The sequence below is a fragment of the Manacus vitellinus genome, unplaced genomic scaffold, assembly GCF_001715985.3.
Source record: "Manacus vitellinus isolate BGI_N305 unplaced genomic scaffold, ASM171598v3 scaffold_30_pilon, whole genome shotgun sequence".
NCBI classification, from domain to species: domain Eukaryota; kingdom Metazoa; phylum Chordata; class Aves; order Passeriformes; family Pipridae; genus Manacus; species Manacus vitellinus.
The window spans coordinates 4,757,344-4,772,911 of NW_021940291.1; the positions used below are offsets into that span (position 1 = coordinate 4,757,344).

Genomic DNA, 15,568 nt, shown 5'->3' on the forward strand with positions numbered 1-15,568 from the left:
TGTGAGTAATTACATTCTCTGAATCCTCTTCTCTTTCTACACTCCATAGCTCCGTGATGTATCCAGCAAGCACCCAGATGGCCACTTTTATTGCCATGAAGCCTGACAGATCCCTTGCAGATGGTTTTCCAGCCAAAGAGCTACACTTTGTCACTTTCTAGCTTCCATCCCTGTTCCCCTGTTGTACACACAGCTTTTACCTCCTTTCTGTACTCCCAAAGAAACGTCCTTTGCTGCGTTTGAGTTGTGGGCCACCTGCCTTCTGTGCAACATTTGCTTTTGTTCCATGTGCTCTCAGGTCAGTATCACCACGTTTGAAGCAGAATGTCCTATCACAGAAACTTACTGAGAGTTAGGCATTTGATGGTTAGATCCTAAAGTATGTAACCACAGCCAGGTTCCATGACTGCTAAATTCTTTGTCAGTTTAGATCTTATGAACGTTCTTAAGAATCTATGTAGAGATATTAAGCTGAATTCAACAAAAAAGACATCTCAAGTTGGAAAAATATGACACAGAAATTTTAACAGACCAAGAATGCTTCTGTTATGCCTAAAATTGCCTGTAAAACACTAGTAATGGAATAGCAAAACCAGTGCAAGTGGAAACAAATCTGGGTTTGTTTATGAAGTGTTTTAGCAGGAATGTCACATGGCACAGCAGAATTGCCTTCTGAGCTCTGTGGTACCAGATCTCGGTCTCTTCTGCAGCTCGCGCCCTTTTGCTGAGGGATCATCCCACTGAATAACAATAACCCTTACACGTTAAGGATGTGATCTCCTTGCGGCTCGGTCACACAGACTGGGGACATTCCTGTCCGTGCTCAGCTGCCTGTGAGCACAGGCACACCAGGCCCTTTTCCGCTGCAGCTCTCCGGCAGCGCTGGCGGCTGGGCCAGTGACCCGCGGACAGGCTGCACAGCACAGGGAACCACAGGCACGACATATGGAGTTGCCACCCAGCCACCTACTATAAGAAATCCGCAAGGTAAAGATCTGCCAGTGGGAATTACAGAGGGATTTATTGGCTCAAGGCTCCGCAGACCCGAAGGGGCTCTGGGAAAAGACTTCTCAAAACCGGGGATTTTAGGTTCCACAGAGACTTGAACGAGGAGCGAAGAATTGCCGGCTACTTTTCTCGGTTGCCAGAGGGTCAGCGTGTAGAGCGCACAGTCAGCCAGCGGTGGGTTTATTATTATTCCAGGAAAAAAAAAAAAAAAAAAAGAAAAGGAGAGTAACAAAAAAAAAAAAGCAGAACCCGCTGACGTGGCGGGCGAGCCCCCGCGGGCCAATGCGCGGGGCGGGGGGCGGTGCAGGAGGAAGGGGGCTCGGGCGATGCGGGCGGCGGCGGCGGACCGGGGGCACCGCCGGGGCTCGGCAGCGGGCAGCGGCTCCTGCTCCTGCCGCTGGGCGGCGGCGCTGGCGCTGCTGCTCACGCTGGTGGTGCGGCAGCTGCTGAAGCAGCGCGCGGCCGCCCGGCTTCCCGCCGGCCCCGCGGGGCTGCCGCTCCTCGGCAACATCCCCGCGCTGGGCGCGGAGCAGCCGCACGTCTACATGCGGCGGGCAGAGCCAGATTCCACGGGCAGGTACCGCCGCTCCCGCCGCGCCTCCTCGGGGCCCCCGGAGCGGGAGAGGGGCGGGATGGGGCGGGGCGGCTTCGCTGCCGGGAGGACGTGCCCCGGAGCTGTCCCGGAGCGGCCCGAGCGGCTCTCGGTGTGGTGCCCCCGGGGCGGAGGCAGCGGCGCGGGGGGCGGAGCGCCCCGCCGGGGAACGGGAGCCGGGAACGGGATCGGGACCCGTCCCGTAGGAGCCGGGACAGGCCCGTGGCAAACGGGAAGGATTTCCACCTATCTCTCCCGCCGCAGCTCCCTCCTTAGGCTCCTGCTCTTAGTTCTTTTTTTTGGGAGGGGGTGCAATGCTTAAACTGGTGTCCTGTAAATGGCAATAACTCCCTTGTTTCATATCCACAAGTCCTGGTCTTGAAATTAACAAAATTACAACACTGAAAGAGCAGCCACTGGGATAAGGCAACATTTTCACTGAAAACATCTTCCTTCAAAGTACCTGCAGTGTACTTTCAATGTACCTTCAGTGGTGTATTTGGGATACTTACTTACAGTCCCTTAGTGTTACTATGTAAGAATGGATTTATTTTCTTTTTGTACTTTCTTACAGATCAGGTTTTTCTTTTCATCAGCAGTGTATTCTTACAAGCATCATAAAATTTAACTCCAAACTAGATCTAAAAGGGAAAAGCAGGCATGTGTTTTGGCAGTAGGAAAAAAAAAAAGTAAATGTGTTTCAAGCAAAATACTAGGACAAGCAGAATGGAAATAGGGAGGAAAATGTGTCATCAAATAAAGTAAGCTTTCTACTTGCCTGGAATGCTGTATGTAGTTCTAGTTGCTGTCAGAAAAGATCCTGAAGAATTTTGAGGAACTTGAAAACGGCCTATTTGGGGTGCTCTGGAAAAATACAATAAGAGAATTTTTTTTTAAGTTATGTATGACATAGGAATAAAGATAAATAAGCTAGATCAAAGTACACAAAACTCACAAATGGTATACAGAAATCTCTTGGGAATGTGTTCTTGACGCATAGAAAAGAAGAGCCATTGTAACAGTGAAAATGTCAAGGTTGCTAAAATAAAATAGTCACAGACTCTAGAATCATTTAGGTTGGAAAAGACCCTTAAGATCATTGAGTCCAACCATTAACCTCACATGAAATCCACCACTAAACTATGACCCCAAGTGCTGCATCTACACAGCTTTTAAATACCTCTACGGATTGTGACTCCACCACTTTCCTGAGCAGCCTGTTCCAGTGCCTGACAACCCTTTTGGTGACAACCCAGTTGTTGCAGAATGTGTAATTAGACTAATATAATTTGTTATTGTGGAGGTCAACAGCTTTGAGATGAAGAAAAACACAGAGGTTTATATAGGTAAAAATACAGATTTATAATGCTAAGGAAAGTATGGAAAGGGACATAAGATTTCAATCTTGAGTTTAGCGTCGGTTACAGTTTTTAAAACTTAGGTTAAGATTTTAATTTTGTTTATCCTGCAGAAGTTTATACCTTCTGCAGGCTGTATTGCATCTTTTTCCAAAGCATCTAATGCTTTGGAAACAGGAGATGGGCCTAGCTGGGCTGTGCTGTCAGTTGTTGGCTCTCCTCATGGCTCTCACTGCTATCATCTGCTGGTTCTTTGGGAGCCTGTGCAAAGTAAGCTGGTGTCCGGGTTCAGATGCAGAAAGGACTGAGAGCAGCCTGGTTGTTCTCTCAACTGACACCACTTCAGTGTCTGCCATTATTAAGTGACATGTTGGGAGTCTGTGATCAGAATTTCAGCCATACTACCCTTAACCAAATTAAGCTGTTGAATTTACCTTGACTCAGGCAGGGAAGAGAAGCAGATACTGTAATACAGCTTTTTTCTCTCCTTTGGAAATGGTCTCAGCAAATTAAGAAAGTAGACAATACATGTACTTTAGTGCTTACTAAAAAATTTTATATATAAAGTATATAACGTAATATTATTAGATAAATATATACTTCTACTAATACCTACTTATATCTACTAATGCTAGGAGAAAGTACATTTTTTTTCTGAAAAATATGCATTGTTGTACCAAATTCACATTTTTTTAATGACTGTGAAAGTATCCCAGTCCCTACTTTGGAGAGCTGGTTGCTTTGGGTGCACAGCAAAGCACAGAATGTAATGTGGAGTAATTTGCTTTATCTTTTGACAGAGCAAGTTATCTCACAACAGATTCTACTGTAATGCCACAACTGTACCACCTCTCATTACCTGTATGCCCTACTGAAAGTTATTCAAGTATTTTGCATTGTTTAGTGTTGTTTCACCTTTTCATTACTTGTTCTCATTATTTGTTCTTAGGACTTGGTTGTAATAGCGTTTTACAATTTTTATTTTTTTTTTCCCCCCAAAGATCTTCAGTCTTGACCTCGGAGGTATATCTGCTGTTGTACTGAATGGCTATGATGCAGTGAAAGAATGCCTCGTTCATCAAAGTGAAATCTTTGCAGATAGGCCGTCTCTTCCCTTGTTTAAGAAGCTGACAAACATGGGAGGTGAGTGCTAATGTCTTCTGTATAATAATGTAATTTTTGTCCAATAGATGGACATAATCACATGAAACATTGGCTTTAGCCATTTTCTCTGCTTAGTCTCCTTTCATAAAATACTTGATGCTTCTTAAACAGTTTTGTTTGGAAGGGATTGTCAGTCTTGGACTACGCTCCATAGAAAGATGTCTGAAATTTTTTTTGTCTCTCTTTTTGTCTTGTTAAATGATTTTATTATCTTATGGGGGAAAAAAAATTAAGCGTTGCATAAAATACGTGTCAAAATATTTTTTCAGGCTTACTGAACAGTAAATATGGCAGAGGATGGACAGAACATCGCAAATTAGCTGTAAATACCTTTCGAACTTTTGGATATGGTCAAAGGTCCTTTGAACACAAAATTTCAGAAGAATCTGTGTTTTTTCTTGATGCCATTGATACATACAAAGGCAGACCGTTTGATCTTAAGCACTTGATAACAAATGCTGTTTCAAACATTACTAATTTGATTATTTTTGGAGAACGTTTTACTTACGAAGATACTGAATTTCAGCACATGATTGAGATTTTTAGTGAAAACATTGAATTAGCTGCTAGTGCTTCTGTATTTTTATATAATGCTTTTCCTTGGATTGGTATCTTGCCATTTGGGAAACACCAGCAGCTGTTTAGAAATGCAGCTGAAGTTTATGACTTTCTTCATGATCTCATTGAACGTGTCTCTGAAAATAGGAAGCCTCAATCACCTCGACATTTTGTAGATGCATATTTAGATGAGATGGATTGCAATGAAAATGATCCAGAATCTACATATTCAAGAGAAAATTTAATTTTCTCTGTTGGAGAACTCATCATAGCTGGAACAGAAACCACGACAAATGTTTTAAGATGGGCAGTGTTATTTATGGCTCTTTATCCAAACATTCAAGGTAAGAAATTTGATATTTTGAGGAACTGATACCCTTTCTTATTGCAAATTTAATATGCCTTTTCAAAGTCATGCAGTGATCCATAGTCATTACCAAAAAGAAGGTTTGTGTATATTACTCTGTTGTATCATTTACCAAACATACTATGGACAGAGGTGAAAAGTTTGTTTTATATGCAGATGAAGAGGATATCCAAAGTCAAGTGTCATGACAAAATTTTAACATATTCTTTTGTGAGTACATTTTTATGAAGCTTTAATATTTTTAAGTATTTTCAATATATTTAAATTTAGTGTTGTGATGCATGGTCTGTTGTTGGCAGATATACTAACCTATGCTGTTAATAAATAATAAGAAAATGCAATTAAATATGAAAGTAACAAACTAAATTAAAAATATACAAACATCAGCAAAAATGTAAATCAGGTTGTAGTTAGTTTAGGTACTATTTCTTTTTATCTTAAGTGCCTCAGTTCACAATAAATTTACACGTTATAGACATTCATATTCATACTTCTGAAAGAACAGAAATGGCATTTAAAAACAAAGAAGATGTGTTACATTCACTCTGAAGTAAGACAGCAATAGGTGTCTGAATGTCAGCCCAAACATTTTGTGCAGAAGTTTGGATTTTAGAAGTGAACAGTCATGTCTCTAATTTCACTGCCTCCACTTCCCTTTTCCTGTCAAAACCTTAGCAGTGCTTGGTTCAATTAGGGACTTCCAGTATTTGGAGGAAGAGCAGCCAAGATAACTTGGACAGTTACTGCTGATACTTTGACCAAAAATCATTGCTCTAACATCAATTTCATCATCATTTCAGAGTGGGGACAATAGCACTACCTGTAGCTATAAGGCTTTTGAGCTCTCAAGTTCTGCATAGGAATCAGGTATCTTTATGTATGAAAAATTAGACTTTCTTCTTATGGTAGTATGTGCATGACTCTATACATTCTGATTTTCTCAGCTAGAATAATTTTTAATTTAAATCTTGGGGCATAAAATGCCCAATTCTAAAATTGGAGATCAAATTTTATATTTACTTTTAAAGTAAATACAGCTTTACTTGGAAAAAAAAGAAAGTGAAAATATGATGGTATCTTATGTTAAGGCCTGGCATGCTATAAACAGTACAAATCATTCAGCCTAAATAAAGAAGTTGATGCCAAAGCTCTGTTGTTGCTGCTGTTATCATTATTTTAAGTCCCATATTCACTTAGCTGGTTAAAATATCTGGCTAAGCAAGTAGAACCAAAGTTTATTCAAATATCTCCATAGAGCCATAACCTCTTACATATTTTCTTACTTTCATTTATTCAGCTATTTAAGTTAGCTGATGAATTAACTGAATGAACTGATTAAAGATTTTTAAAAATGGGAAAGCTTTCTTCTAGCCTAGGTAAAAACAAGATTTAATGGGATCTGAGATGCTAATTTTAAAGAATTTGAGGGACATGCTTAAGAGAAATATGTAGCTTCAGCTCAATCAGTTCAGCCAAAAATTTTTTTTGTGGAAGCTTAAAACTATGATTGCCATTTTTAACCAGTCAGCACATTCCAGCTGATATAAAATAAATGAGTTTTTAAAAAAAGAAATATTGCTTTTCATGCGTCTGAGTTCCACCAATTAATTTATATGCTTTACACAGAATAATAAGGAAATCTACAAAAAAACCACGTTTTGTAAAATTAAAAAAAAAATAAATGTGATTTTATAGGTACTTACATGATCCATATTTTAGTTAAAACTGCGTTAAGGGTGATAATTAGGCAATAGGATGTGTTTATGCTTTATATTACATAAAAAGCCCAAATGCAAAAAGATCCATTTAAATCAAAGTTTCTAATCAGTCTGTCCTGGCTCACAAACAACATTCATATCTTAAAACAAGAACATCCTTATTTCTTCTCAATTAGCATCTGACCAAGATACTGTTTCTCAGTATCAAGAAAACTTTGTAGTTTTGTGTCTGCTATGCACTGACCGATTTTGTAGAGATCCACTCACCTAAAATAATCTGATCTCAGATCTTGCAATACAATGAGTTTCTGAATTTGGATTAAAAAACAGTTCATCTGGATAAAAATAAAAATTGCTGTTATTTTTCATTTGTTTAGAATTTCTTTGTCCAACTATTACAGTATGCACTGACACACCACTACATCACAAGTGTGCTTTCACTAAGCTGCTTTTCATCTCTGGTTGAATTTGTTCCTTTTCAGTTAAATTCTGGCTCCCGTGCCTGTTAATTCTCACTGTGTTTTTTCAGATATTTTAGGTTCTACAGTGAATGATTTTACACTCTGACAATTCTAAAGAATCATAGCAGAGTTAAAAAAGGGGAAGTTCAAGTGGCTGTGTTCACTCAAGTGTTTAATGTACTTTATCTTTTACATCCTTTTGCTTGTTTCTTTAGTTTTGAAGAGCTCCAGAAATAAAAATATACACAAGAAAACTATATTAAAACACGATTTTACTGTGAATAATTACATTCTAAATGAAGATTAGTGGTATATATGCTAGGAATAATTCCTACTAGCTGGACAAGAAATATAGAGTCTAAATTTAAAAGTTTGTAAGCTACTGTATTTTGTATAAGATACTTCATGTTTCGGTACTCTTTTAAAAGTATATATTTTAGTTTAAATTAAAATGTAAAGGCTATTGCACAATAAACATCAGCTTTTATTGCTGTTCCTAACAGGCCAAGTTCAAAAAGAGGTCGACCTAGTCATTGGCCCAAACAAAATGCCCACCTTTGAAGAGAAATGCAAGATGCCATACACTGAGGCTGTTCTACATGAGGTTCTGAGGTTCTGTAACATAGTTCCACTCGGGATTTTTCATGCGACTTCCAAAGATACTGTTGTGCGTGGTTACTCAATTCCTGAAGGCACCACAGTCATTACAAACCTCTACTCTGTTCACTTTGATGAAAAATACTGGAGCAATCCAGAAGTGTTTTTTCCTGAGAGATTTTTGGACAGCAATGGGCAGTTTGTCAAGAAAGATGCATTTATTCCTTTTTCACTAGGTAAGAGTGCTTCCTTCCACTGTTCCTTTTCATAAATCTAGAGATGTATAACATAGAGGTGATGGCAATAAAGGGACAGAATGATATCCTCTGTTCTGATGAAACAGATTTTTAAAGATATTCAGTATAATGCAATCTGGAGATCACAAATTTTGGCATAATATCTTTTATATAGGTGAGCTCATTATTATATGTAAACTAACAAAAATACACCTTAAAAAGTTATAATAATTGCCAGTTAATAATGACTGGAAGTAGGTGTAATTAATAAAATAGTAAGGGGAAAAGGCTGAAATTAAGAGTATAATTTTTTAAAGCATCTTCTGTCTAGATTGGTATTTCAAGACAAGAAAAAGTAGCTAATAAATATGTCTAAATAAATTTGACAATTCGTTTCGGTGGCATTTGTGAGCTGAGAGCAACAAATTCTCTAAAATCTGTTTCTTATTGTAAATTATCACCTATCCTTCTTACACAATACTACCAGCAAGTTCATACAGCTCCTCTTAGAACACAGAAATTATCATTCTTATTCATAGTAAGAGTGAAAATACAACTGCAGACCTTTAAAGTGTTTTTAAAACCTTCTTTTCAATCCAGGAAGAAGACATTGTCTTGGAGAACAACTAGCTCGGATGGAAATGTTCCTGTTTTTTACTTCATTACTACAACGATTTCACCTGCATTTCCCTCATGGCGTCATTCCAGACCTCAAACCAAGATTAGGAATGACATTACAACCACAGCCTTACCTCATCTGCGCGGAGAGACGGTGAAGAGAAGGGTCAGGATTGTCAGGTGGAGCACAGTGCTCCAAGCTGCAGCTCAAGATCCACTTTGCCTTATACTTCTAAACATGTTCATGCCAGAAAGCCAACTTAAAGGACTTGCAGATAAATTCTGGCTGTTTATGCACAAATAAATAATTTCTTTTTATTTGGTTTTCGCAGAAAAAAGTGTGGAACACATCCTGTGTAAAACTGATGTTTTCACTACACGGGTCTATTTTAAATCTAACTTCTGGTATGGTTTTTATATATTTAATTACTTAGCAAATCATTTTACTTTGAGAGGATATTTTTATAAGCATGGAGAATATGGTTCAAAGTGTTTCTACTTGAGTTCATCCATGGAAATCTCATTTACATTATTCCAACTAAGCTGTTCTTTATAATTCTCCTTTAAGTTTTCATAGCTAAAAAGGTTTAAAAGACATCTATTTAAATTTCTGTAACCAAGAATAAACTATCTTTTCCAGACTTGACAGATTGTCTATTAAAGCATTTTAATCCTTCTTTCTCCTTGCTCTATATTCCTAGGTGGTCACAGTTTTCTAGTGAATCAGATAACTGAATTCACTTTCAGGATCTTTTATGACTTCCTTCTGATTTAGCCAAGTATGCAAAGTATTCAATTATTGCCATACTCCTGACAATTACAGAAACTTTATGGCAGTATTTTGCATTTCCAGACACATGTCCTCTATTGCCTTCCCACACAAAGCACTATGTAATGATTAATCTCTGCTTAAATAGTCTGAAAAAAAGCAGTGTTTATGTTACCAGAGTCACATGTAACTATCCTATGAGTAAAGAAAATAAGCTGCTCATCATTCTGACCAGAGAGTTTTTGGGAAGGGAGGTTGGAATAGGATGGAGAGAAACACCTTAATTGCATTTTAAGCACAAATATTAGGCATAGGAGCTACTCTTGACTTCTGCTAGCTTCATTTTCTATTCTTGACAGCTACTCCTTTGAGGTTAATGGTAGATAAAAGATTTGTGCCTGCAGACCCTACAGGAGAACCTGATACTCTAAATATGGCATGTTTGGTCCCTGCCATGTGGGGAGAGAGGGCCTCAGAACAAGGTTCAGAACAAAACATGCGCTGAGCAAGCAGCTATTTGAGGACAAGGCTGAGTGTCAGACCTCGGGTTTTATACAAATAATGCTTCAACTTGGAGTTGCAGGAAAGTTGAAAGGCAGGAGTTGGTGTTTTTCTGCTGACCTGATGTTTTCAGAAATATTTCCTTTCCTTTGAAACAGCAAAAGAGAAGAATCAGAGCTAATACCAGTTCACTTACGTGGTAGCCTATTGACTTCAGATGCATCAGGTCCAGATTAATTTACTCATCTGAAGGTAGTCACACCCACAGTGAGCAGCTCAAATTCTTGTTCTTCATGCTCTGAAGAGGGTGGGCAGGCTACTCCACTTGCTGAATAATTAACTGCCTTTCACAGAGAGGATTTAAGACTCAAAAAAGAGAGGGAAGATGCAAATCTGATTGCTCTGCACTGGGCACACCATGAAAACCATGAATAAACACTCCTAAGACACTGGCAAACAGTGGGGCTTAGGAGTCATGACTGAGGCATTCCTGGATACCTGCATAAGTAGATGTTGGGTGCTTGTGAAATGCAAAAGTAAAAATTGTAGAATCTATTGAACTGGGGTGCCTTCAGTATGAAGCAACAGTTCAAGCTACAGTTCTGGACTCATGTTAATTCTTTCTATACCCTTAAATTAGACAGCCAGAGTTTTGTCAGTATCTAGTCTTGCCTTCTGGGTTGCAAGAACTCCAGGCAATCCTTTGGTTTAAACATGATTGAAATATTGCTACTTGAAGTGAGGGGAGGATTAAAAAACATCAAGAACAAGTTCTTTCAGGGGGCTATGCTCAAAATGCAGCTGGACAGTTATAATTCTCTTTTGCTGAGGTATTTTGAGATCTAACTCCTGACTAGTCTTTAATCCATTTAATGAGAACCATATTGATTATATGTCGTTCTGGTTTCTAAATCAAAATGCCTTTTAAAAGCCTCAGAATATCAATCCAAACTTTTACCATTATCTGCCAACTTATGGTCTCGTTTAAGTAATCAAATACATTTGACAAACTGTCTTTTCTATAAATCTTTATCAGTTTTAGTTATATCTACACATTCATTCTGTATCAACTTTTTCATTATTTTCCCTCTGACTTAGAAATATCCTAATGATCCAATTTAATAATTTGTAATACTGACATAAGAATAGTATTTTCCAGTCCTCTGGAATTTCTCTATTGTATCAACATTCATTAGTAATGAATATCAGTAGCCAGCCAGATGTTCAGAATTTCCTGGTGAGCTTTCAAAGGCTGAAATATCTAGCATAGATAGCAGCTGGCTGCTATTTAACATTGTTTTGGGATTAAAGGTTGATATATTAACCAGTATGTCTTTTTCTGGTGTAGAATTTAAGGATGAGAAAAAGCATTAAACAGCAGTTTTTTCTGCCTGGCCTTAAGTGTCCTAACGTTTTGGATTAAAACAATGTATCCAGATACTGATCAAAAAGATTTCTAGACATTTAAGTTGTGACTCCTCATTTTTTGCATATTAATGTCATTTATTGTGCTCTTTGTTTTACTATTTTCCTATGTTTTATTTCCCTTAGTTTTTATTTTTTGTCTTTTTTTCCTTGGTTTTTTTTTTCAGAGTTACCTCTTTGAATTCATGATGGTAGTTTAGAACTGGAAGCACTATGAACTTGCAAGGAAAATTGCCTTTCACTGGGCAGAACCAATAGTTCCTTCAGCTATGGGGGTATGTCACTGTATCATGGGTAAAGGGAAATGTGGTGCTCAGGAGCCATAGAAATATTAAAAGAGAGCAAAGTGATTGTAATCCAGTATGATTTAGGTTATGTGGAACCATGATCTGGCATCAGCCAAGGGATCTTGCTTAAACAGCCCTGGAGATCCACGGCAATGCCATCTTTAGCCTGCAGATGGCTGGACAACAGCTGGTAAATTTTCAGATGTTTTGTTAGGAATAGTTGTCACCTCATGGAGAGAAACAGATTCCATGTAGATTCTCTGTATGTTGAGAGAACAGACATGTCATTCAAAATAATTTTTTACTGGCTGGTCCAAACCTCCAGTTACTCAGTGTGCCAAGGACAAACAAGGCAACTTGGCATGAAGATGCTTAAGGTGAGCTCATATCTTTTCAGATCATGTTCAACAAGGATTCTGGTAGGTAGGATATCAGCACAGCACCTAGCAGTGAAAAAGGTGAGATATTCATTTCATACACTCATACTGCAATCCATTCATTTCACAGAGTATGTTTTTGACTCCCTGTGGGCCAGATCCAATATCAACAGAAGGAAGGCCTTTTCTTCTGGACTCTGGCCTTTTTGGGCATGTCCAAATATAAATGCATAGTGTATGAGCCAATGACACAGAAAACAGGCATGGGATGAGGGACATCTATATTAAAAGCTGTAATTCTGAAAGAGCTTGGGACTCATGGTGGGTTGTTAGTTAAACATGAACTTTAACTGCTCAGCCAAAAGATCTTTTGTTTATGGAATACTGAATGAGGATAGAATCATAGAATCATTTAGCTTGGAAAATACCTTTAAGATCATTGAGTCCAACCATTGACAGTTGTGGAAGCTATATAAGTATTTGGTGCTGGCACAAGCATTCCTTGAATGCTGAGCCTTGTTCTGTTGTCTGTAGCTGAAGGAGGATTAAAAAAAAAAAAATCAGTAGTGTTCCTGTAAAGCCATAAAAATCACTAAGAATATGCCTGTGCAATATATTCTGGATTATTGCAAGGTACTTCTACTGACTTATAAATTGACCAAATAGTATGTGATCATACCAGGGCAGCACCAAGTCCAAGCTAATACCCTTCCACTTCAGACTTGGGGACACACTGACACTGTTATAAAATTTTTGGATCAGTTGGGTGATCGAACATGCTCCAGAATATACACCAGAATATACACAGAAATGTACAGTACAACATGGATAGTGACACATTCAAGATATTTCATTTGCTTGGTTTACCAAACACGTGACTGTGACTTGAGTCCAAAAAGTTGATAAATTATCTCTTCAGTAAGTAGACAAGAACATAAATAGAAGTCAAGATGAAATATCTTTGAACTAGGAATGAGGTGAATACTTTCAACACCTTCAAATGCAGAACCAGGTATACAACTAGCAGTGAGGATAGTTAATCCTGGATTGTTACCGAAACCTTAAAATTAGTTATTAGAGCTTTCTTCTGTGCTGTGGTTCTAATTTGCATCTAATTAACGACATGACTTTACAGTAGTCCCTCCTATCTCAATCACCAGCTTATAAAATGTCCTATTCTTTCTGAACTCCAAGCCCCTGCTAACTATTCAAGTGCTAAAGCAGCCTGAGCTCATGTAGCAAGCAGGTCTTTTCTTCATTTAGTGTATTGTTCTGCTACACAATTAGATTCTGAATCTAATTCCATTTCAGGCTGTCTGAATACTGAAAATAACAACAAATCTGCATTCTTTAGCCTGAATTAAGTCTAAGGGTTTGTGCAAGCAGCAGTAGATGAGGCAGATCATGTTGTCATGAAGATAGCACTTTCACAAGAAAAGTAGCAAGCTCAGAGAGAAACACAATGAAAAATAGTCAAATCTCTTCGAAAAAGCAGTGAAAATAAAATGTTGTGATTTTTGCAACAATGCATCAAATGGGAAAACATAAGGATTCAAGATAAATGCAGGGCGGGTGAAGACACCAGAAGTTACCTTTGATCGAGAGAGATGGAATGATGAATACACAAGATAACAAGCCAAGTACAGGGGACTGTTCAATAAGAGTTGGAAAGATCAGCTCTCAGTATAAATTGCTCTGTGAAGATACAGACGTGCATTTTCATACCAGCTACATGGCCAAGGTGGTTTTTTTGTACTGGGCCTCACAATTCAAACCCACTGTCTAATCAAGATCCAATCAAACTACCCATTCTGGAAATATTATGCCTTACTCTGTCCTTTCATAACAATATAAATTGAGGATCAGCAGATTCTCCCATTTCTAGATTATCCCTTTAGGTATTTTTGAAGGCTGTCAGCTACTTCGATGACATTAGAATTAGACAAAACCCATACCCAGAGTGGTCATTCCTTCGGAAGACTGCCAGGCTTCAGGAGATATTACGTTTGTTACATTCTTCTGAATAAGTAACATTCCAAATAGATTAAACCCATTAAAATAATGGAGCATATCAGGAATATGCAATCTAATCCAATAGTTTACTGTTACTGCAGCAGATGGCTGCTTGCCTAAAATTTTACATGTGATATAGACCGGCCTATAGCAATTTACCAGAAAACAGAATAAATTTACTATTTATTCTGCTGCTTTGTTTAAATGCTGACTTCCTTTTCTACACTCGTTCTAAAAAACTTAAAAGAAATCTTTTATGGTTTATCAGAGGCATGAATAAATATTACACATTAAAAAGATGAATTTTTATGTTAAAGTTCATTTGTTTGGATTCTTAACTACATTAGGCCTGCCCTTACCATCTAGACAACAGGAACCACACTGTATGCCCCATGGAGACTTATACCTTCACTAAAACAAGGCCTCACTGTTCAGGTCCTTCACTAATAAAGGTAATCCAGGTAGCATTTCATACCAATAAGGAATGAAAGGTATGTAACAGAATCACTGTGGATGAAACATTTTAAAGAATTCCAGTTATTCTCAGGTAATTAAGTTTCCTTTCTCCACACGCATCGCTGTTTAAGAAGTCCAAATGCCATTTTAGTTCTCTTCAACTTGTACAATAAGCCCATTTAAAGTAATAGTTATGCTGACCATGCACCACAGCAGAATTTTTAAGCCTACTTTTTCCTGGAAAAACATAGGTACTATGCCTATATAGCTTAGGAGGTTAATTTAATTGGGTTTTTTTGGACATATGAAAATTGGTTTTTAAAGCCCCTTCATGGCATTTTCAGATTTTGTTCCATTTTATTTTACATTGTGTAAAGACATACCATTTCTCTCCCAAAGAATGTATGGTCTAAACTGCCACAGTATAGAGGGAAATGCAACATACCAATACTGGATTTACTTAATTGTAAATTGTAGGTATAATCTATAGAATATTCAAGTTCTTTGTGTCATAATGAATGTCATGATTATAAATTTGAAAAAAGACTGTAAGAATAATTCCTTGTTGATGGGAATAAGACTTAGTGCTAAACACTAAAAATTATCTAAAAATCCCCAATCACTTAAACTAATTCTTTTTGTAAGTATATGAATTACATCATCTTTAAAAGTGTCCAACACTCTCAATGTCATAAGTACGCACTTTCTTAAGATCTAGAAAGGCTCATATGGCTTGACAAATATTTAAAATATAATTAGCTTTAGCAAACTAACTTTAGATAATCATATTTTTAAAAAACATTTTGGCTACTGCATCTCCATTTATTCACAAGTCGACAACTAGACAGATTCTTAACTTTGGCTGAGGTTCAAACCTTGTCTGTTTTTTCAAGAGGATTCTAGCTCTCTCCCTCAACAAATAAAAGATTGTTTCTGGTGGGAGATGCATTACCAGTTAAATGCTCAGTAAATGAAAAGATTTTAATATTCACTGAAATAGAGGATCAGTACATAAAAAATAATGTTATTATTTGGCTGTTTTCTATAGCTGTGCACAATTTTG

At 37.8% G+C, this 15,568-nt stretch overlaps 1 protein-coding gene across 1 annotated transcript; it reads left to right on the forward strand.

The window, feature by feature from the left end:
* Window positions 1-1,334: 1,334 nt before the first annotated feature.
* Window positions 1,335-9,835, forward strand: LOC103762854 (vitamin D 25-hydroxylase). The gene is made up of 5 exons (XM_029961032.1): window positions 1,335-1,802; window positions 3,960-4,101; window positions 4,392-5,024; window positions 7,730-8,059; window positions 8,660-9,835. Exons 1-5 carry the CDS (start codon window positions 1,335-1,337, stop codon window positions 8,833-8,835), a joined length of 1,749 nt encoding a protein of 582 aa, XP_029816892.1. The 3' UTR covers window positions 8,836-9,835.
* The last annotated feature ends 5,733 nt before the right edge of the window (window positions 9,836-15,568 follow it).

What these genes read in the sequence shown, in the direction of transcription:
- LOC103762854 (XM_029961032.1), top strand. Translation starts at nt 1,335, where the DNA reads ATGCGGGCGGCGGCGGCGGACCGGGGGCACCGCCGGGGCTCGGCAGCG. An exon ending in ACGGGATCGGGACCCGTCCC is followed by an intron (nt 1,803 to 3,959) that starts GTAGGAGCCGGG and finishes TTCCCCCCAAAG; the next exon opens with ATCTTCAGTCTTGACCTCGG. An exon ending in TCTTTATCCAAACATTCAAG is followed by an intron (nt 5,025 to 7,729) that starts GTAAGAAATTTG and finishes TGTTCCTAACAG; the next exon opens with GCCAAGTTCAAAAAGAGGTC.